Below are 20,949 nucleotides of genomic sequence, written 5' to 3' on the forward strand. Positions count from 1 at the left end.
ACAGATAGTCAGCTAAGCTGGGATGGGTGGTGGGTGCCAGCCTGCAGCACGGCAGACCTCCATGCTTGCACGTCCTGGGTGCCAGCCTGCAGCATGGCACGGCAGACCTCCATGCTTGCACATCCCGGGTGCCAGCCTATACCAAGGCAGACCTCCATGCTTGCACGTCCTGGGTGCCAGCCTGCAGCATGGCAGACCTCCATGCTTGTACGTCCTGGGTGCCAGCCTGCAGCATGGCACGGCAGACCTCCATGCTTGCACATCCTGGGTGCCAGCTGCAGCATGGCAGACCTCCATGCTTGTACGTCCTGGGTGCCAGCCTGCAGCATGGCAGACCTTCCTGCTTGCACGTCCTGGGTGCCAGCCTGCAGCATGGCACGGCAGACCTCCATGCTTGTACATCCTGGGTGCCAGCCTGCAGCATGGCAGACCTCCATGCTTGCACATCCTGGGTGCCAGCCTGCAGCACGGCAGACCTCCATGCTTGCACGTCCTGGGTGCCAGCCTGCAGCATGGCAGACCTCCATGCTTGCACGTCCTGGGTGCCAGCCTACACCAAGGCAGACCTCCATGCTTGCACGTCCTGGGTGCCAGCCTGCAGCATGGCAGACCTCCATGCTTGCACATCCTGGGTGCCAGCCTGTAGCATGGCATGGCAGACCTCCATGCTTGTACATCCTGGGTGCCAGCCTGCAGCATGGCAGACCTCCATGCTTGCATGTCCTGGGTGCCAGCCTGCAGCATGGCAGACCTCCATGCTTGCACGTCCTGGGTGCCAGCCTGCACCAAGGCAGACCTCCATGCTTGCACGTCCTGGGTACCAGCCTGCAGCACGGCACGGCAGACCTCCCTGCTTTCACGTCCTGGGTGCCAGCCTGCAGCACGGCACGGCAGACCTCCATGCTTGCACGTCCTGGGTGCCAGCCTGCAGCATGGCACGGCAGACCTCCATGCTTGCACGTCCTGGGTGCCAGCCTGCAGCACGGCACGGCAGACCTCCATGCTTGCACGTCCTGGGTGCCAGCCTGCAGCACGGCACGGCAGACCTCCATGCTTGCACGTCCTGGGTGCCAGCCTGCAGCATGGCATGGCAGACCTCCATGCTTGTACGTCCTGGGTGCCAGCCTGCAGCATGGCAGACCTCCATGCTTGCACATCCTGGGTGCCAGCCTGCAGCATGGCAGACCTCCATGCTTGTATATCCTAGGTGCCAGCCTGCAGCATGGCACGGCAGACCTCCATGCTTGCACGTCCTGGGTGCCAGCCTACACCAAGGCAGACCTCCATGCTTGCACATCCTGGGTGCCAGCCTGCAGCATGGCAGACCTCCATGCTTGCACATCCTGGGTGCCAGCCTGCAGCATGGCATGGCAGACCTCCATGCTTGTACATCCTGGGTGCCAGCCTGCAGCATGGCAGACCTCCATGCTTGCATGTCCTGGGTGCCAGCCTGCAGCATGGCAGACCTCCATGCTTGCATGTCCTGGGTGCCAGCCTGCAGCATGGCAGACCTCCATGCTTGCACGTCCTGGGTACCAGCCTGCAGCACGGCACGGCAGACCTCCCTGCTTTCACGTCCTGGGTGCCAGCCTGCAGCATGGCACGGCAGACCTCCATGCTTGCACGTCCTGGGTGCCAGCCTGCAGCACGGCACGGCAGACCTCCATGCTTGCACGTCCTGGGTGCCAGCCTGCAGCACGGCACGGCAGACCTCCATGCTTGCACATCCTGGGTGCCAGCCTGCAGCATGGCATGGCAGACCTCCATGCTTGCACACCCTGGGTGCCAGCTGACACCACAGCAGACCTCCATACGTGCACTGGTTATGCCCTGTGACCGGCTGCCGCTGACCGTTTGAGAAAAATGTGGAGGAAGACACAATGTCATTTACCCAGAGACACTGAGGACCTCAGGTTAAACTTTAGCTGAAAAATAACAAATAGGCCCCCTTTCCCACCTTATTTCTAACCTCTGCCTCCCTGCACACCTCCCCGCATGGCCTGAGTGACCCACCCAGCCTCCTGGTGGGCTGTGTTACTGAACATGGCGGCCACGTGCTAGAGAGTTAAGTGACCACAATTAGCCATCCGGAGGGACTGGCTTCAAGTAGCCTCCAACAAAAGCTGGTTCCCCGAGTGTGGGGAGTTTACCGCTGAGCCTGCCTTACCTGCACATGCCCGGCAGTAATGAGCCACTGCCCGCCTCCCTCCCCCACCCCCTAAAGTCTGTGAACAGAGTTAATTTAGGCAAATCCATACTTGCCCAAGGACTTCCATCAAATGGCGGAGAGCTTGGATGTTTAGCAACATATAGAATTTATATAATCAACAAAATCAAGGTTTAGGAGTAATAAGCATAGAGGCAGTATTGCAGAACTCTCTAGAACCCCCCCCTCCCCCCAGATGCACTTAGCCATTTTACAGAGCAGGTATCACTCACCCTTCCCTCTTGCTAGCAAATATAACTCCTTTACCCATTCAAGAAATACGGTAGTATGTTTCTTCTAGTGCTTGTTTTTCTCACATTGGGAATTTGAGTGATAATCATAGTGTATCCTAGTTAAGTAGCAGCTTTCACTTTATTTAAAGATTATTATTGCCATTTTTCAGACTTGAGAAATAAAAGCTCAGAGAAGTTAGAGTTTGGCCCAAATTACAGTCATAAATGGGTCATAACTGGCAAAGCCAGGACTGAAATTCAGGGCTTTTGACTCCCTGAGTTTTTGCCCCATTGGGTTTGTTAATGAATTGTCCATTTCCACGAACATTAATGGAGAATGTGCAGGAGGGAGGAAGATAATAGTATTTATTATTTTGCCCAACATATGTTAAGGTTAAATGCTTTGGGGGAGAAATCCACCAAGAAGGATGGCACCGGGGAGGAGGCAGCCAGCATCCTCCTGGGCTGTCAGCTGGACTCCACTGGTGAAGGGCTATTCACCTGGTAAAAGAGGTCAACGCACTGGAGGGGATGGTAGTTTTGTGGTTGGATCAGCTCCTCCCTGGTGCCTCCAGCTCTTTGATTTCCAAATAACCATGAGACAGACTAAGGAGAAGGTTGGAAAATGACTAGAGTATTTCTTTTTTCAGAAGAGAAAGGAAGAAAGGAGACGCATTAACCTACTGTGAAGAGGCGCGATGGTTCTGGGAAAAGGTCCCCTTTCCTCATCAGGCTTGAGTAAAAACGGTGCCTCCCACTCAGAGCGAGAAGGGGTTAGGGGTTTGTTTTCAGATCCTCAGGGCTTGCTCTCCTAAGAATGCCTTCAGGTCCCCCATAGATCAGGAGTCTCCAGCTGCCAGCGGAGTAGTGAGGTCAGTGTCGCACTGGGAGAACACGAGCTTTCCCGAGTGGAAGGATCTGCTGAGCACAAGGGTTTCCACTGAGTAAGGTTGTCAGCACTACAATCAAAAAGATTACGACCGGGGGTGGGGGTGGGGGGATCCTGATAGGAAGTTATAAAACCAAGGTGTAAGTGCATAGAAGTAGACAAATCTCTTCTTCCTGGAGCGTCAGCTCCAGCTGCCCTCCTCGGCTAGATTTAGCGAGGCTGGCTCAGAGGACACTGTGGGCAGCCCGTGCCAGTTGTGAAGCACCTCTGATGATGGCAGAGAGGTGGTGTGTGCTCCCGTAGGCCCGGGTGGTATAGTTCTTCCATGTTTGATGTCTGTAAAGTGGGGCAGTTTGTCCACTTCCTCTCATTCCACCGGCCTCTCTCATCTCCTGCTCTCCTCTGGGTGCTTACGGTGGGCAGGGGTGGCCATACACCTGCAGAGCGTGGGACTTCTCCCGGCTCTTCCAGCCCTCCCCAGATGAGACTGGGGCTCACGACTCTGCCTCTGCCGTCTCCCCCACTCTCTCTGGAAAAGCTTTCCCTTCTGTATGTAATTAGAAAACTCCCTGCTTCAGTGCTGACCTGTTTCCTGGGTCTCTATGTTTTTATTTTATTTTTTTTTTTCCATTTTTCTGAAGCTGGAAACAGGGAGAGACAGTCAGACAGACTCCCGCATGCGCCCGACCGGGATCTACCCGGCACGCCCACCAGGGGCGGTGCTCTGCCCACCAGGGGGCGATGCTCTGCCCATCCTGGGCGTCGCCATATTGCGACCAGAGCCACTCTAGCGCCTGAGGCAGAGGCCACAGAGCCATGCCCAGCGCCCGGGCCATCTTTGCTCCAATGGAGCCTTGGCTGCGGGAGGGGAAGAGAGAGACAGAGAGGAAAGCGCGGCGGAGGGGTGGAGAAGCAAATGGGCGCTTCTCCTATGTGCCCTGGCCGGGAATCGAACCCGGGTCCTCCGCACGCTAGGCCGACGCTCTACCGCTGAGCCAACCGGCCAGGGTCCTGGGTCTCTATGTACAGAACAGCTAATGCGTACTAATCCTCAGGGGAAAAGCTCTTCGTGGGCCCTGGAGGTCCCTGTCCGGCACCTTCAAGCCTGGGGCCTTTTCCAGCTGTGTGCTTTGGGTTGCTAAGGGCTGCTCCTTTTCATGCCCTTAGCACTGCAGTCTACAGAGCTGCATACAGAAGTGGCTGCTTAATAAATATTATTCTGAACCTAACTCTTCGGCAGAAGAAAAATGCAACTTTTTTTTTTTGCTTGTTTTTTTTTTCTTCTTCTTGTTCTGAGGGCAAATTCCATCTCTAGCTGGAGTTCTCCATGTGGAATGTTTTCTTGAGGATGGCTTCTGTCACCTATGGGGATGTATGGAAGAGCTTGGTAATGTGAGGTGATGGCCTTGTCTGGCTGGGTGCAGAGGGCTCTGTGGGTGCTTCGTCCCCCGGATGGGGGTAGGTGGGAGAGAATGCACCCAACTGAGACCCAAGTGCTCTGTAAATACCTGCAGCATCTCTTGGGGTCCTCCTGCTACCCACTGGAGGGCGCTGCTGGCTGCCCACATTTTGCAGATGAGTAGCAGAGGCACAGAGAGCTTCAGCAACTTATCCAGGGCTGCACAGCTAAGGGGTAAAGCTGGGGTTCCGTTAGGCAGTCAGACTTGGGAGCTGGGGATAGGAACAGTCAAGGAATCAGGGCTTTCCCCAGCCTGCAGCCCTTTCTGATCTGCACCTACTGTTACTTCATCCCCCTTCCCGGCCTTCACTTCGGGATATGGGCACCAGCGTGTGCGTCAGCAAATCTGGCCCATGGCTTTCCTCATCTAGTTGGCACGCTCTTTGGCAGTGAGGAGATCAATAAAAGAATGAAATGAAACTTACCTTTGAGTCCAGTCTGTGCGGGTGGACAGACTGACCTTCACCTTAGAGAGGCTGGTTGGGGGCATCTCAGGACAGGACGCCAGCCCATCCTGGAAGAAGCCTGCCCAGGTGACCCCTGTCTTCTGGTACCTGAATTAGAGCTTCAGTAATGACCTTTGTGGGCCTTAGACATTTGAGCCTTTGTGGGCCCCTTCCTCCATAAAAAACACAAAAATCTTAAAATCCTATTTTATAACTGTGAAAGCATCCATATTGTGTATTTAGATGTTTTCTTGGACCTAAAAGCTTAGTTTTTCCTCTAATTTTAAAAGAAAGAGAAACATTTTCTGGGCCCTTGGGCACGGTTCCTGCTGTGCCTTGTGAGGGAGCTGGCCCACCTCGAGCTAGCAGGCTGGGATGCACATATTCTGCATACCTCTCCTTTTCATCAAACTTGTTTCCAGGGCCATGGCCCTGTTCTGAACGCTGGCCTCTAGGACTTGGCTGAGGGGTGCATCCTGGGCTCCGTCAGCGGCTTGAGTGCCCGGGAGAGCTCAGAGAAGAGAGAGCAGTGGGCTGAGTCCTCTGGGGTGCCAGGGAAGGTCCCTCCCACACCAAGAAGGTGGACTGGTGGTCCGGAGGTGTGCCTGGGGTAGGTCTGAGCTGACGATGGGGAACAGAGGAGAGCCCAGATCTGCTCTGTGTGGGGCCTGGGGTCTTCGGCACTGGGCCAGGGAAGTTTTAGAGCTTTGGATAAAGCCTAACTCCTGAACAGTGGTTTTCACCGGGGGTAATTTTGCCTCCCAGGGGGCCATTTGGCAATGTACGAAGACATTTTGGATTGTTAGAATAGGTGTGTGTGGGGGGTATGACTGGCATTTAGTGGGTACAGGGTCCTACAGTGCACAAGACAGCCCCTGTGAGGTGTCATCTGGTCCTGTCGGTGGGGTTGAGGCTGGGAGACCCTGGTTCAGAGGGTGTTCCAGGAATTGGGTTCAGGTGAGTGGAGCCTCCCTTTCTTCAGCCAGAGAATGTGTAATTACAGCCACAATCTTAACTAAGCCTGGGGGTGGGCAGGCCAGCCTCCCCCAGGAAGGGAGGAACCAGAAGCTTCTTCTGAGAGTTACAGGCTTCCGACAGCAGGGTGCACGGTCCAGAAATGGTGGCAGCAGACTTCCCAGAGCCCTCGTCTTGTCCGAGTTCCATGTGTGTCGAGCAGATGTGGTGCTGAGGTTTCCGGAAGTCTCTCTGCCACTCCTGGCAGGAAGCCAGCTGGTCAGGGTGCAGTGAGGATGGCCTTTGGGCAAACAAGGGGCTCCCATTTGATCCTAGGCGGTTCCCAATGCAACAGGGGAAAAAGGACTCCTCTGGGCAACTTGCTGCCCTCCTCCTGTGATCACTGGGCCAGGATGGGGACAGGAAGCCTGAGACCATCACACCAGGTTTAGTGCAGAGAAGCCTGCTGCGATAAAAATGGCAGGAGAACTGAGATGGTGGGAATGGGGATGTCTGCCCCCCCCCCCCCGTTACCTGTGCCAACGTCTGCCTTACGTTTTACAGGTTAACGTGAAGGAGATGGAGAGCCCCTAAATTAGACCATTGAATTTGTCTCCAAGGGTTTTCTCTGACTCTCCCAAGCCTCTCTCCTCCAGCCTCCAGCCCTCCCCCTCTGTCATCTGAAGAGGGAAGTGGGGGCTTCTTCATGGTTAGCCCCGCCCGCCTGATCAGTCCCAGAGGGCACCTCTGTGCAGTCCTGGGGGGCAGAGGAAACTGGTGCAGCCAGGAGGGGTTACTCTTGTGTGTCCATCCCGAGGGGCAGCTGAGCTCAGGAACTAGGACTCCTCCTGAGGCCCCTGGCTTCCTGCTGCTTCAGTCCTAAGGAGCAGAGAGGGGCGGGCAGGGTGGAGCAGGGAAGTTGGGGTGGATTGATGGGTCTGGTCCAACCGGGATGGAACAGGGATCCCACCCAGTTAGAAGGCAGTTGCTTCAGGTTCGCCTTCCCCTGCAGGTGGTGCTGGGCTTCGGAATAGGGTTATTCTGCGCTTGGTTTACTTACGGTAAGACTCAGGCTTCCTGGAGCTCCAGGGGAAATCGCTATTCTAGAGAGAAAACTTTTCCAGGTTTCAGAGGACTTATTTAAATATTTCGATTTTTTTCTCCCTAAACTTTAACAATTTTTGGATAGAAATCTTTTTTTTTTTTTTATGTTGAATACTTGGCATAGTAACCCTTTCTCCTTTTTGGACATTCTACCATTATCCACACAACTCTTGCTTGGGGGCCACATGATGTGGAAACCCACAGGGGTCATTGGTGGGTGTAGAGTTGTTTCTGTGCACTGAAGGTCCCCAGAGTTCTTGTGCTTGGAGTTGTTTTTTTTAAAGTGTGTGTGTCCTCTTTCCTCCCCGCCATCTGATACTTCTTGCCTCGGTCTACATGCCTGCCTTCTTCCTCCCTTTAACTTTGTTGATTTTATTCTGCGGTGGCCTTGGAAACCAGACGTCCAGAGCTGGGCTTATGGAACATTGTGGCCGGGCTCCTCCCAGGCGGGCTCTCCTGCGTCTTGTGAGTGAGGCACCCGCGCTGGACAAGGCCCTTCTCGTGTCAGAGGCTTACCTTCCTCTGCTTCCTGGTTCCTGGCCGGGTGCCCCATTGTCCAGGTAGCAGAGAACTGAGGCAGTCATCATCATCATCATCGTCGTCATCGTCATCCAAGTAATGGCTATCACCCACAGGAGCTGGAGTTTGTCTTAACTGCTTCACCTCTAACAAATGCTCAACAGTTCTGTGAAGTGGGAACCATCAGTATCAATTTGTGGTTAAGAAGACAGAGAGGCATAGAGAGGTTATGTGCTGAGGAAATAACTGCTGGTATAAAAACCGGCAGAGCTGGGATGCCACCTGGAGACACCCTTGTACTGCTCTTCTGGAGATGCTGTACCAGCCTCTCGTGGGCGGCTGCTGTGTCCAGGGAGAACTGGCCACGAACCACGCCCCGAGGGGGAGGGAAGAGGTGGGAGCAAACATCTATTGAACACTTCTATTTGCCGGGTCCGTGCTGACGCCTGGTCACCTGGAATCGGTGGGAGCGTGCTCCTTGAAAGCAAGTGTCAGCATGCCTGTCCCTTAGCCGGTGAGGGAGGGAGGGCCACAGCTCTCCACAGCCCAGAGGGGCAGCGTGGCTCCCCCTGTGCAGGAGATGGGCCAGCTCTCCATCAGGCAACGCGGCCCGGAGAGCGACCATAGCCCACCACGCTGCCTAAATTCTGAAGCCACCGCCAGAGACTAAGTGCGTAGCCTGGAACTTGTGTGTAGAAATATTTGAAGAGCCATTCAGTTGTGTTTGGGGCTGGGACTTTCTAAAGGTGCATTAAAAGGGAAGAGAAAATGTGCAAGATTTGTTTAGAAACACTCCCTTTGCACACCCAGGTCTTGCTGGAGCCTGTGTCTACCAGGGGCTGTTGGAGCCCCAGCCCTCCCAGCACCCAGGGGCTTGCCTCCCCGGGTCCCCCTCTCCTGCAGCAGCACCCTGAGCCTGTGGCCCAGCCCTGGCGGGGCCTGCCGGAGCCAGTGTGAGACCACGGCGGCCGGGGCGGCTCTCGGGGCCCCGCCGCCTGAGGTGTGCATTCAGTGCGAGCCTCTTCCCCACTGTTGACTGACTGGTGATCTAAGAAAGTCCAGAGAGACTTACGGAGGTTTCTTGGACAAATGTCTGGAGATGATTGATGAAACTTCAAAGCTGAGCAGGTCATCGTTCCCGTCCTGGGTGCTGCCGGGGTCCTGGGGTGGGCGGTGGTGTGGATAGACAGGCCCAGGGTCGCCGGTTGCTGCCGTAGCAGTCCTCGGGGAATCCGGAGGGGCAGGTGAGGAAATGAAGCGTCTCAGCAGGGGTGTTGGACACTAGGTTCTAGTTTAAAAGTCCATAGTTTAAAATTTCGTACAATGTGAGCCCTTCCAGACCATATACATGGAAGGGTTATTGACAGAAGACTCTGGGAGGTCTTTCTAGGAGAGAATGATGAACCCCAGAAGGGACTGAATCCCCATTTGTGGTGAGGGCCAGCCGTCTGCGCCCCTCTGCTCTGTTGCCGCCTCTGGGAATGGAGGCGGACGGCAGCAGGCGCCCCAGGCATTTCAGGGAGGGTATAATGGGGTCCACCTTAAAGTTGCCGTGAAACTGAAATTGATAATCCGCCTAAACTGCTCAGCACAATTGTTTAGCGCAGGGGTCCCCAAACTACGGCCCGCGGGCTGCATGCGGCCCCCTGAGGCCATTTATCCGGCCCTCGCTGCACTTCCGGAAGGGGCACCTCTTTTTTTTTTTTTTTCCTTTTCTGCATTTTTCTGAAGCTGGAAACGGGGAGGCAGTCAGACAGACTCCCACATGTGCCCGACCCGGATCCACCCAGCATGCCCACCAGGGGGCGATGCTCTGCCCATCTGGGGCGTCGCTCGGTCGTGACCAGAGCCATTCTAGCACCTGAGGCGGAGGCCACGGAGCCATCCTCAGCGCCCGGGCATCTTTTGCTCCAATGGAGCCTTGGCTGCGGGAGGGGAAGAGAGAGACAGAGAGGAAGGAGAGGGAGAGGGGTGGAGAAGCAGATGGGCGCTTCTCCTGTGTGCCCTGGCTGGGAATCGAACCGGGGACTTCCACAAACCAGGCCGATGCTCTACCACTGAGCCAACCGGCCAGGGCCAAGGGGCACCTCTTTCATTGGTGGTCAGTGAGAGGAGCATAGTTCCCATTGAAATACTGGTCAGTTTGTTGATTTAAATTTACTTGTTCTTTATTTTAAATATTGTATTTGTTCCCATTTTGTTTTTTACTTTAAAATAAGATATGTACAGTGTGCATAGGGATTTGTTCATAGTTTTTTTTATAGTCCGGCCCTCCAACGGTCTGAGGGACAGTGAACTGGCCCCCTGTGTAAAAAGTTTGGGGACCCCTGGTTTAGCGGTTAGTTATCTCCGTCCTCACGGTTGGGGATCCAGACAGTCCCCGGATGGCCCATCTCTCTGGAACGTCTCTGCTTCCTCTCTGCAGACAATGGCGATGACCGCCCTGAGGTTGAAGACCACGCGGATGGGACCATCTTGGGAGGCGCAGGCAGTGCCGGCCGGAAGGCCTTCACGTCAGGCATGAAGGAGATGGCTGTGTTACGGGAGAAGGCCACTGACCAGCACCGCCAGATGGGCAAAGGTGGCAAGCATCACCCCGGCCCGGAGGACTCCAAGAAACTTCGGCCGCCATCTGCCAGGGTCAGAGGGCGTCGGGCCAGTTGGGAGGGTGGAAGGACGTGCAGAGGGAGTTGCTTCTTGGGCACGCCAGTAACACCCGTGCTCTGTGTTGCCTCCAGGCAGAGCAATTTCCGGTTCTGTCCTTAACGTAATCAGTGACCTTGAGGCCAGTCAGCCCATCAGCATCTCTCTTTGAGGGGTCCCAGTAGTTTTGGGGGCTCTGGGTGTGAAATGGACTGGGCATGTGCTTTCTTGAAGTTCCTTCCGTCTAAAAGCTCCACATTTCTCCTTGGCTTTGGAACATAAGCCAAGAACACGGATGCTAGAGGTGGAGATAGTTCCTCCTGGACTCGCTGGCTCGTGTTGCAGTGTGCTTTCCTCACTCAGCTTCCCCTCTTCCCGGCCCAGCTCTGCTGTCTTGGGTCTTGATTCCAGTTGGTTTATGGAAAGGACCGGAGCGTGGGCCACTGGATTAGGGATAGAGCTATCCAGAGACCTGACTTCAGTATTTGCAAGCAGACTCCGTCTGGACCCCTGAAAGCAGTGGACACAGAGCGAGGAGAGAACACTCACAGCCCCGAGACTCTTTCAGGGGCGGGTGGGGCACACTGATACGGTAGCCAGTTCATTAGGCAGCAGAAGTTCTGTTGCACTACCTGTGTAGCCTTGGGGATGTCCCTTCGTGTGCATGAGGTTCTTTCTGAGGTTGCTCCCAGGGCCATTCTCTAAGCATCCTCTGTGCCCGTCTGTGCCCACAGACCCCCTGCCAGCAGGAATTGGACCAGGTCCTGGAGCGGATCTCCACCATGCGCCTTCCAGATGAGCGGGGCCCTCTGGAGCACCTCTATTCCTTGCACATCCCCAACTGTGACAAGAATGGCCTGTACAACCTCAAGCAGGTGAGAGAGGACCCACCGGTCCGCTGGTGTGCTGTGTTCCTGTGCTCCTGCCACCTGTCACGCTCAGACGTCTGAGAGCTGGGTGCCAGAGGCGGGTCTTCCTGTCCTGGCCTCCAGCCCGGCAGAGGCTCAGCACACTTACCCAGCCACCAGGCTGGGAGGGAGCTCGGTGTCCAGGTTGGGAGGGAGCCTCTTGGGAAAGAGGTGTGGGCTTACACCAGCATTTCTCAACCTTTATTGAGCATTAGAGAGTCACCTGGAGGTCATTCCCAGCCATTCAGAAGGTTGGGTGGGGACCAAGAGTTTGCATTTCTAACAAGCTCACAGGGCATGCTGGTGGTCCATGGACCACACTTCCAGAATCACTAATTTAAACCACTGACCACATAGCCTCTCTGGCTTCTCAGGGATGGAGAAACACCACCTAAAATATTTCTGAAAACAGTAATAGAACGGCAGTGTGAGTACATTAGAGAACACTGGGGAGTGTGGGCAAACCAGCCAGAACCTCTCTTTCTGCCTTTCCAATCTGTGTAAGAGCCTTCTAATCATCCGTGTGCACAGGTGGGACTTCCCCTTGACCTTATCAGTATTTTTCACACAGCCACACGCGGTTTGTAGTGATGATTGTTAGTTCCATCTCGATCCCTTGTCTCTCGACCAGCCCACCCCTCACCTCCTCCAACAATCATCCCTGTGTTGGGAGAACAAGTGTATGCACGTGTCTTTCACTTAAGGCAGAGAAGGAAGTGACTTTCAACTGGTATGCTGCAAGGATTTTTAAAACATGTAATACCTGACTATTTAGTCAGGGGCACTGACCTATTTTCCCTTAGATTGTCAAATAAAAAAATGACAACAGCCAACACAACCATAGCCATCTGGTGTGAATGAATCAAAATTATCTCTATTTTTGGGGGGAGGGGGAGGTCAGATCAGCAAAAAATATAAACTATTTTTTGGTGTGCTACAGAATTTTAGTAATTAATGTGTGCCACGAGATGAAAAGGGTTGAAAATCACCGAGAGAAGCCATAGGAGGGAGGAAGGGGCGAGGCGTATGGGCTCCACTGGATAGCCTGTTATTTTGTTGGGTTTTTTTTTTTTTTTTTTGTATTTTTCTGAAGTGAGAAGCAGGGAGGCAGAGATAGACTCCCGCATGCGCCCGACCAGGATCCACTGGGCATGCCCACCAGGGGGCGATGCTCTGCCCATCTGGGGCGTTGCTCCTTGCAACTGGAGCCATTCTAGTGCCTGAGGTGGAGGCCACGGAACCATCCTCAGTGCCCGGGCCAGCTTTGCTCCAGTGGAGCCTTGGCTGTGGGAGGGAAGAGAAAGAGAGAAAGGAAAGGGGGAAGGGTGGAGAAGCAGATGGGCACCTCTCCTATGTGCCCTGGTCGGGAATCAAACCCAGGACTTCCACATGCTGGGCTGGTGCTCTACCACTGAGCCAACCCATCAGGGCCTGGATGACGGGTTTTTTGTGTGTTTTTTTTTTTACAGAGACAGAGCGAGAGTCAGAGAGAGGGATAGATAGGGACAGACAGACAGGAACGGAGAGAGATGAGAAGCATGAATCATCAGTTTTTCGTTGCGACACCTTAGTTCATTGATTACTTTCTCATATGTGCCTTGACCGTGGGCCTTCAGCAGATCGAGTAACCCCTTGCTCAAGCCAGCGACCTTGAGTCCAAGCTGATGAGCTTTGCTCAAACCAGATGAGCCCACGCCCAAGCTGGCGACTTTAGGGTCTCGAACCTGGGTCCTCCGCATCCCAGTCCAATGCTCTGTCCACTGCGCCACTGCCTGGTCAGGCTGGATGACCTGTTTTTAAGCAGCGGTTCTGAGCCTTGGCTGCACGTGGGGATCTGCTGGGCAGCTTAGAAAACATGGATGCCAGGGCTGCAGCTGCAGAGTCCCAGGTGTGGGAGTCGGGGTGGTTGCTGGGCACTGGGATTTTCAAGGTTGCCCTGGAGATCCCAGTGGACAATAGGGTGGAGGTAAAGGGCGGATGTATGGAGCCAGGAGATGGGATTTGGGGTCTGCCGATCCTGCGTGGGGGTCTCACGTCCCCATCTCCTTCACAGCACAGACCCCCTGCCCCTCAATGCCAGTTGAGCATTAGACGCTCTTTGTGCGGATGCCCTGAATGTAAGCCAGCTTCCACATTTTGAGCTCAAAAAAAGAAATAGTGATATTTTCTAGAACAAAAAAACCCCAACCAAATAATCTGCGTGCTGGACCGTGCGAGATTTGCAGGAGTCCTTCATTTATGAGTAGCTCAGAGACCCTGGGAAGCGAGTGTAAGTGGGCATCTCAGCTTCAGCTCTTACTAGCTGTGTGATGTTAGGCAATGTACCCCATCTGTGCTCCTGGACCATCATCTAGCAAGTGATGACATGGGGGGAATTCACAAAGTGGTGGTGAAGGTTAAGTGAATATATGTGTTAGATATAAATGGTAACCAAGCAGCATATACGTAGATTGCGTCCATGGTGCCTGGCGCCTACTACCTCCCGTGCTAGTAGTGCCTAGTGCCGACCTTTATCAATACTTGCATTTTCCACCTCACGCTATGACTGAACTCCACTATTCCGGCTCCCCTCTGGCTGGGACCTACCTGCAGCTGGGCGCTGAGTCTGAAAAGTTTTGGGCACCCCTAACAGCCCCGCACATCAGAGCTGTGCCCAGTTTCAGGCTCAGCCCTGACCCCCTGAACGGGAATCTGCATGTTAGCAAGATCCCCTGGCGCAAGTCTCAGCTCAGTGCGCAGGGAGGCTGCGCGGCTGGCCAGCGCGCGCCTCCTAACTGAACGAAAGCTGGCTTTTGCAGGAATGTCCTCACAGCCGCCTCTTCTCTCTCTCCAGTGCAAGATGGCTGTGAACGGGCAGCGTGGGGAGTGCTGGTGTGTGAGCCCCAACACCGGGAAGCTGATTCCGGGATCCCCTACTGTCCGTGGGGACCCGGAGTGCCACCGCTTCTACAACGAGCGGATGCAGTAAACCGCGGCCAGCCGGTGCCTGGCGCCCGCACCGCCTCTCCAAACGGCTGCAGCGGAGAGAGGAGCGAGCTTGGGTGGTGGGTGGGGGAGCATTTCCCAGCAGTGTTGACACATGTATTTATATTTGGAAAGACACCAGCACCGGGCTCAGGCAACCACGGCCTTGCCCTCCCAGCAGGAGAGGCTCCACCCCCCTCTCGAGTCCCTGCTGAGAGGCAGGGGTGCTTGCTTTAGGCAGAGCTGGAGTCCAAGTTTGGGAGGGGGAAAAGAAATTTTTATTTTTGAACCCCTGTGTCTCTTTTGCTTAAAATTAAAGAAAGGAAAAATAAAGTGTGTGTCTGTTGCTTGAGTCTTTGGGGACCCCTGACTCCTGGGGAAGTCAGGTTCCCCAGTCATGAAACGGGAAGCAAGATGGGGCAGGAGGAAGGCAGATCTCCCTCCGATGTCCTTGGCCTGTGGAAATTTGAGGTCCCCAACCCAGGTGGGACCCTCCTGTGCAGCCCCAGCACCTAGTGTCTCCTGGCATCCGGCAGAGGCTCCCAGCCCTCCCCCTGGGCTGGCACTGGGAGTGGGAGATGGAGCGGGTGTCTCTTCCGTACACCCATGTTCGGATGATATTCCAAAGGGAGAAACACGAACCAGGGGCCTCTGGCTCCTGAAACTGGGTGGTTTCCCTTCTGCTTGGGGAGACACCCATTCAGTCCCTCAGCAAAGGACACGGGCTGCTGTGGGCCAGTGTCTTCACAAAGGAGCGGCCTTGGAATTCCGTGCAGCTCCGAGGGGCCCAAGTCACGGGACCGTCACAGGACCTAGAACAGTAAATACTGAAGGGACTTGAAGACTGAGGCACTGGTATGCCCCTCATTTCGGAAGCAGAATTCCATGCTAGAGCTCTGCCCACTTGGTTCTGTGGGCCCTCAATCCCTGGTGAGTTGCAGGGGTCTCCCAACTTGGGAGTGGACCATGGGGGAAGGACGGCCCACTGTCTACCCCTCTTCCCCTTAACAACGCGTGGTGCAGAGCTCCGTCGTTCCTGTTACTTCTCTTCCGTGTCAGGAGTCTGAATCCTGTAGGTCAGTGGTCCCCAACCTTTTTTGGGCCACGGACCGGTTTAATGTCAGAAAATATTTTCACAGACCGGCCTTTAGGGTGGGATGAATAAATGCACAAATAAAATTATGCGACTGACTGTAAAAACTGGTATTTTTAAATATAATTGTCGAACTTATGAGACAAGCGTCAAGAGTGAGTCTTAGATGTAACAGAGGGAATCTGGTCATTAAAAAAAAATAAAACATTGTTCAGACTTAAATATAAATAAACCGGAAATAATGTAAGTTATTTATTCTTTCTCTGCGGACCGGTACCGGTGCGCGGCCCCGGGGTTGGGGACCACTGCTGTAGGTGACGGCAGGCTCGGGGGGCAGAGGACATCTGGGTGAGATGAGCGTCTCTCAGGTTCCCCAAAGCAGACAGATCCCTGCCCACCTTTGGTTCCTTAGCTAGTGGCTAGCTCCCCGCAGGAAATATAATTCAGTTAATCTTCATGAATCCACTTTACAGATGAAATGGTCACTAATGGTGCCCAACCTTCAACCGGAGGCCTGGAAGTCCCTAAATTCCAAGGCCTGAATGCTGCTCAGCCCTGAGTTGTATCGCCCCCTGTGGGATGACTGGAGAGAGCCTGCAGGGCTTTGGGGCCCGATTGGATCTAGAGGTCTGATTTCCTCTTACTGCTGCGTGCTCTGCCTCCCCTCTCCGTTCCTTCAGCTACAGCCAGCAGCTGGTGGCTGTTCTCCGCGGCTGGGGCAGCCCCTGCTGGCTCTCCGGGGAAGTGCAGTGCCTAATCTTGGCTACCGTGAATGACCGAGGCCGCTTAGAAAAATATGCCAGTGCCTCACCATCAAAGATTCTGATCTGATTGGTCTGGACTGGAGCCCAGGCAGGTGTTTTATTTCTTAAGGGTTTCCAGGTGATTCTAATGCACAGCCAGGGATGAGGGAAGACGGCTGCTGGAGTCAGGACACGGGGTTTGAGTCCAGGCTCGTCACCACTATGCCACTGCTCTGGAGCTATGTCACTTGCCTTCTCTGAGCCTCAGTTTTCATCTGTCGAATGGGGATGAGGTCAGCCTCAAATAACAGGGTGGTATCAAGGTGCGATGGTGGATGTGAACGTGCTTTGAAGCCATAGGACTTAATAAAATGGGAGGGATTATCATGGGCTTGTTGCTGGGGTCAGCCCTCATGCCAGCCCCCATACCCGGTGCTTTTCCGCTCGCTTGGGTCATTTCTGGAACATCTGTGTAGAATGCTCCTGAGGGTGCCATAATCTCCGGGCCCTGCTCCATGTCACTCGCCCACAGTCTCCTTGTATGTACTCTAAGCCCTCTGAAGTGGTGGATTTTGTGGGTGTGTGAACAGTACCCCTCTGCGGTTCTAGCTACAGGAACCACACTGATGTATAAACGACCTAGAAATTTGCTGAGGTAAAGCATAACTGCTCCCATGTAGGAGGGCAGGGGTCTTGGCGCTTTCTAGCCTATTGCTTACCTTCTGAAACTCCCTTCCTTGTTGACATTTAAACAACAACAACAACAACAAAAAACACCCCAAAACAAAACCTGGCAGTTGACAGACACTGGGGCTATACCGCCACTGTGTGGCAGCACCAAAAAACTGCAGCTACGCTTACCCCACTTCTGAGTCTATTTTGCTTAAGAGGTGGTCCCAGGATCCCCAAATGAGTCAACTGGGAATGCTGGTTAAACTTGGGGAATCACAGGACCTATCCCAGAGCTAGACCTTTAGGAAGAGACCTGGCAATATGCATTTAAACATGCCTCCTGGGTTATTCTAGTTGTAGAATCACTTGATTTCCAAGTGACCTAATTTGTAGGATTCAAGATAAAAGGAGCATACAGAGTCCCTCATTCAGAAATGATCAAGACAGCTGAGACAACAGCCAGAGCACTAAGCCGCGCACGGGGTCCTGTGTGACTGCACGGTTGCATGCCCACGAAGCAGGCCTGGTGCTGGTGGGCATGAATTTGGAGAATCACCCCTGTTGCGACCACCTCTGTCAGATGTGTCTTGAATACTAGCTACGTATGATGTGGTAGTTGAGGGCATGGGCTTGGGGGGGGGGGGAAGCTGTCTTTGAATAGAATTTGGACTCTACTACCTAGGGCGTATGTGTCTTTGGACAACTTTCTAACTTCTGAACCTCACTTATTTCATCTTTAAATATTGGGATCATTTGTATCTCAAAGAGTTGCTTTGAGAATATAAAATAATTTCTGTCATATAGTAAGTGTTACTTAAATGGAGTTGGTGATTTAGTTAGTAAAAAGGATTATGGTCCCTGTGTCGAAGGGCTGACATTCTAGAGGAGGGAAAAAGCCATGTTACTCCGTGATGAACACAGGTGTGATGGAGGTGTGTCCAGGTGCAATCTGGAAGAATAGCTATGCCTCAGAGGGGATAAAATGGTAAGGAGGGAGTAGGAATTCAGGGAAAAACATAGTGTGTATGTGTGTGTGTGGGGGGGGGGGCGGAGTTTAGAAGAGGAATAGCAGGAGCTACACAATTAGTACGGAGACCTAGCTGTGGTCAAGGGAGGTGCAGGTGGAGAAGTGGCTGGAGAGGAGCCAGAGGAAAGCTCAGGAAGAAGGACCTCGGGTGTTTTGCTGAGGGATTTCAACTCTGGCCCGAAAGCTCTCAAGAGCCGAGGAAGGAGATTAAGCAGAGGATGTGCATGGCGGGACCCGTGTTTCAGAAAGTGAACTCCAGCCTAAGAGGTTGCTCTGAGGTGCGATTATTGCCAACTGAAAAAAATAAAATCCAACTGAGGTGTCTAGCATGGAGGACAAGGCACAGAATGGGAATGGGTGGCAAGTCCCAGCAGGAAGGAATTGCAGCGACCAGTAAGAAGTGAGTGTGATCCAAACGAGGCAGGGAGGAGGAGAGAAGGGTCACATGTGAGAGTTGTCCATGAGGGAGCTTCTTCCTGGGATGTGTTGGATGTAAGGGGTAAGTGTAGTCAAGGGTGATGGCTGGGGTCAGGCTTGGGAGACTGGGTGGATGGAGGTGACTCTCGGACATGGCAAAAAGAGGAGGAAGATGAAGATGGAGAGGAGGAGAAGGGGGATGAGGTGGGATGGTTTAAAGGGAAAGATGGGCTCAAAGTTTTCCTGGTTGTTGAACTTGTAAGGTATAAGATACAGCGATAAGACAGGCAAAGCGCCTGAGCTTTCAGGATAAGCTCAGTTTGGGCTGATGAATTCGAGCTGCCTGGGGGATTTGGGGTGGAGAAGACAACCTGGACTTTCTCCTCATCCTCATCCCAACATCCCATTCATGAACAAGTCTCACCCTTCTATCTCTGGGACTTTGTCCCTCTCCTCTGTCACCCGCAGAGTGAGGGGGATGGCTGGTGGAGGAGATGGGGAGCAGCAGGTGGGGGGAGCAAAGGGAGGGGGCTGTCCTTGGAAACCGGGGGACTGTTGGGGAAGGAAGGCGAACAGGATGGTGGTTCTGTGGCTCCCTGTGCGGGACTTGGGATGGCAGGATGACATGGTCTGCCGGGTAGGTCTTGGTTTTCTCTGACAGGGAGAAGGCAGCATGGCCAGAAGTTTGCCAGAAGGCAACGTTGTGGAGAGACAGCCCACGTAGGGGTTCCTAGTAGGTTCCTGGAGTTCTGTGGTGTCAGCTCACAGGGTGGTGGGGCTTTCTCCACCAGGGTTCAGCAGGGCTGTGTAGGGGTGACAGGGTGGGCTGGAGGTGTATCCAGGGCCGGTGAGAGCCGGACGAGTAGAAGCTGTCATTGGAACCAGGAACTGTGTTCTCAGGGAAGGAAGCCAGAGAGGGTTGGATGAAAAACAGACTCCATTGCCCCTTAAGTAACAACGTTGACGTTGCTGTCCCTGCACCCCATGCCTCTCACTCTAACCGTGGGCTGTGACTGGAATGGGGGGGCTGTCCCTGCCCCCCATGTCTCTCCCTCTGACAGTGGCTGTGACTGGAATGGGGGGGCTGTCCCTGCCCCCCATGCCTCTCCCTCTGACAGTGGCTGTGACTGGAATGGGGGAGCTGTCCCTGCACCCCATGCCTCTCCCTCTGACAGTGGCTGTGACTGGAATGGGGGGGCTGTCCCTGCACCCCATGCCTCTCCCTCTGACAGTGGCTGTGACTGGAATGGGGGAGCTGTCCCTGCCCCCCATGCCTCTCCCTCTGACAGTGGCTGTGACTGGAATGGAGGAGCTGTCCCTGCTCCCCATGCCTCTCCCTCTGACAGTGGCTGTGACTGGAATGGGGGAGCTGTCCCTGCCCCCCATGCCTCTCCCTCTGACAGTGGCTGTGACTGGAATGGGGGAGCTGTCCCTGCCCCCCATGCCTCTCCCTCTGACAGTGGCTGTGACTGGAATGGGGGAGCTGTCCCTGCCCCCCATGTCTCTCCCTCTGACAGTGGCTGTGACTGGAATGGGGGGGCTGTCCCTGCCCCCCATGCCTCTCCCTCTGACAGTGGCTGTGACTGGAATGGGGGAGCTGTCCCTGCCCCCCATGTCTCTCCCTCTAACCATAGGCTGTGACTGGAATGGGGGAGCTGTCCCTGCCCCCCATGCCTCTCCCTCTGACAGTGGCTGTGACTGGAATGGGGGAGCTGTCCCTGTACCCCATGCCTCTCCCTCTGACAGTGGCTGTGACTGGAATGGGGGAGCTGTCCCTGCCCCCCATGTCTCTCCCTCTGACAGTGGCTGTGACTGGAATGGGGGGCCTGTCCCTGCCCCCCATGCCTCTCCCTCTGACAGTGGCTGTGACTGGAATGGGGGAGCTGTCCCTGTACCCCATGTCTCTCCCTCTGACAGTGGCTGTGACTGGAATGGGAGAGCTGTCCCTGCCCCCCATGCCTCTCCCTCTGACAGTGGCTGTGACTGGAATGGGGGAGCTGTCCCTGCACCCCATGTCTCTCCCTCTAACCATAGGCTGTGACTGGAATGGGGGAGCTGTCCCTGCCCCCCATGCCTCTCCCTCTGACAGTGGCTGTGACTGGAATGGGGGAGCTGTCCCTGCCCCCCATGCCTCTCCCTCTGACAGTGGCTGTGACTGGAATGGGGGAGCTGTCCCTGCCCCCCATGTCTCTCCCTCTAACCATAGGCTGTGACTGGAATGGGGGAGCTGTCCCTGCCCCCCATGCCTCTCCCTCTGACAGTGGCTGTGACTGGAATGGGGGGCCTGTCCCTGCACCCCATGCCTCTCCCTCTGACAGTGGCTGTGACTGGAATGGGGGAGCTGTCCCTGCCCCCCATGTCTCTCCCTCTGACAGTGGCTGTGACTGGAATGGGGGAGCTGTCCCTGCACCCCATGTCTCTCCCTCTGACAGTGGGCTGTGACTGGAATGGGGGAGCTGTCCCTGCACCCCATGCCTCTCCCTCTAACCGTGGGGGAGTGGACTTTCAGATGGTCCCTGTGGAAACCTGGGGCCCCAATGCTGAGTGTGCCTTCAGCGGGCGGAGGGGAGACCCAGTTGAGCTGAGGAGTATAACAGAATGTTTCTAAAAGTGTGGCCACCACACCGCTGAGGGTGATGGTGGCAGACACGGGACTGCAGCCCAGGCCACTG

At 54.7% G+C, this 20,949-nt stretch overlaps 1 protein-coding gene across 1 annotated transcript in view; it reads left to right on the forward strand.

The window, feature by feature from the left end:
* The window catches only part of IGFBP2 (insulin like growth factor binding protein 2), a 29,912-nt gene extending 15,254 nt beyond the window's left edge, over nt 1–14,658 (forward strand). The window contains exons 2-4 of the mRNA XM_066345134.1: nt 10,236–10,450; nt 11,188–11,328; nt 14,195–14,658. Coding sequence (XP_066201231.1) covers nt 10,236–10,450; nt 11,188–11,328; nt 14,195–14,329 — 491 coding nt within the window. The 3' untranslated portion in view covers nt 14,330–14,658. The remainder of the gene's footprint in view (nt 1–10,235; nt 10,451–11,187; nt 11,329–14,194) is intronic.
* The last annotated feature ends 6,291 nt before the right edge of the window (nt 14,659–20,949 follow it).

This window comes from Saccopteryx leptura, chromosome 7 (assembly GCF_036850995.1).
Source record: "Saccopteryx leptura isolate mSacLep1 chromosome 7, mSacLep1_pri_phased_curated, whole genome shotgun sequence".
Lineage (NCBI taxonomy): Eukaryota > Metazoa > Chordata > Mammalia > Chiroptera > Emballonuridae > Saccopteryx > Saccopteryx leptura.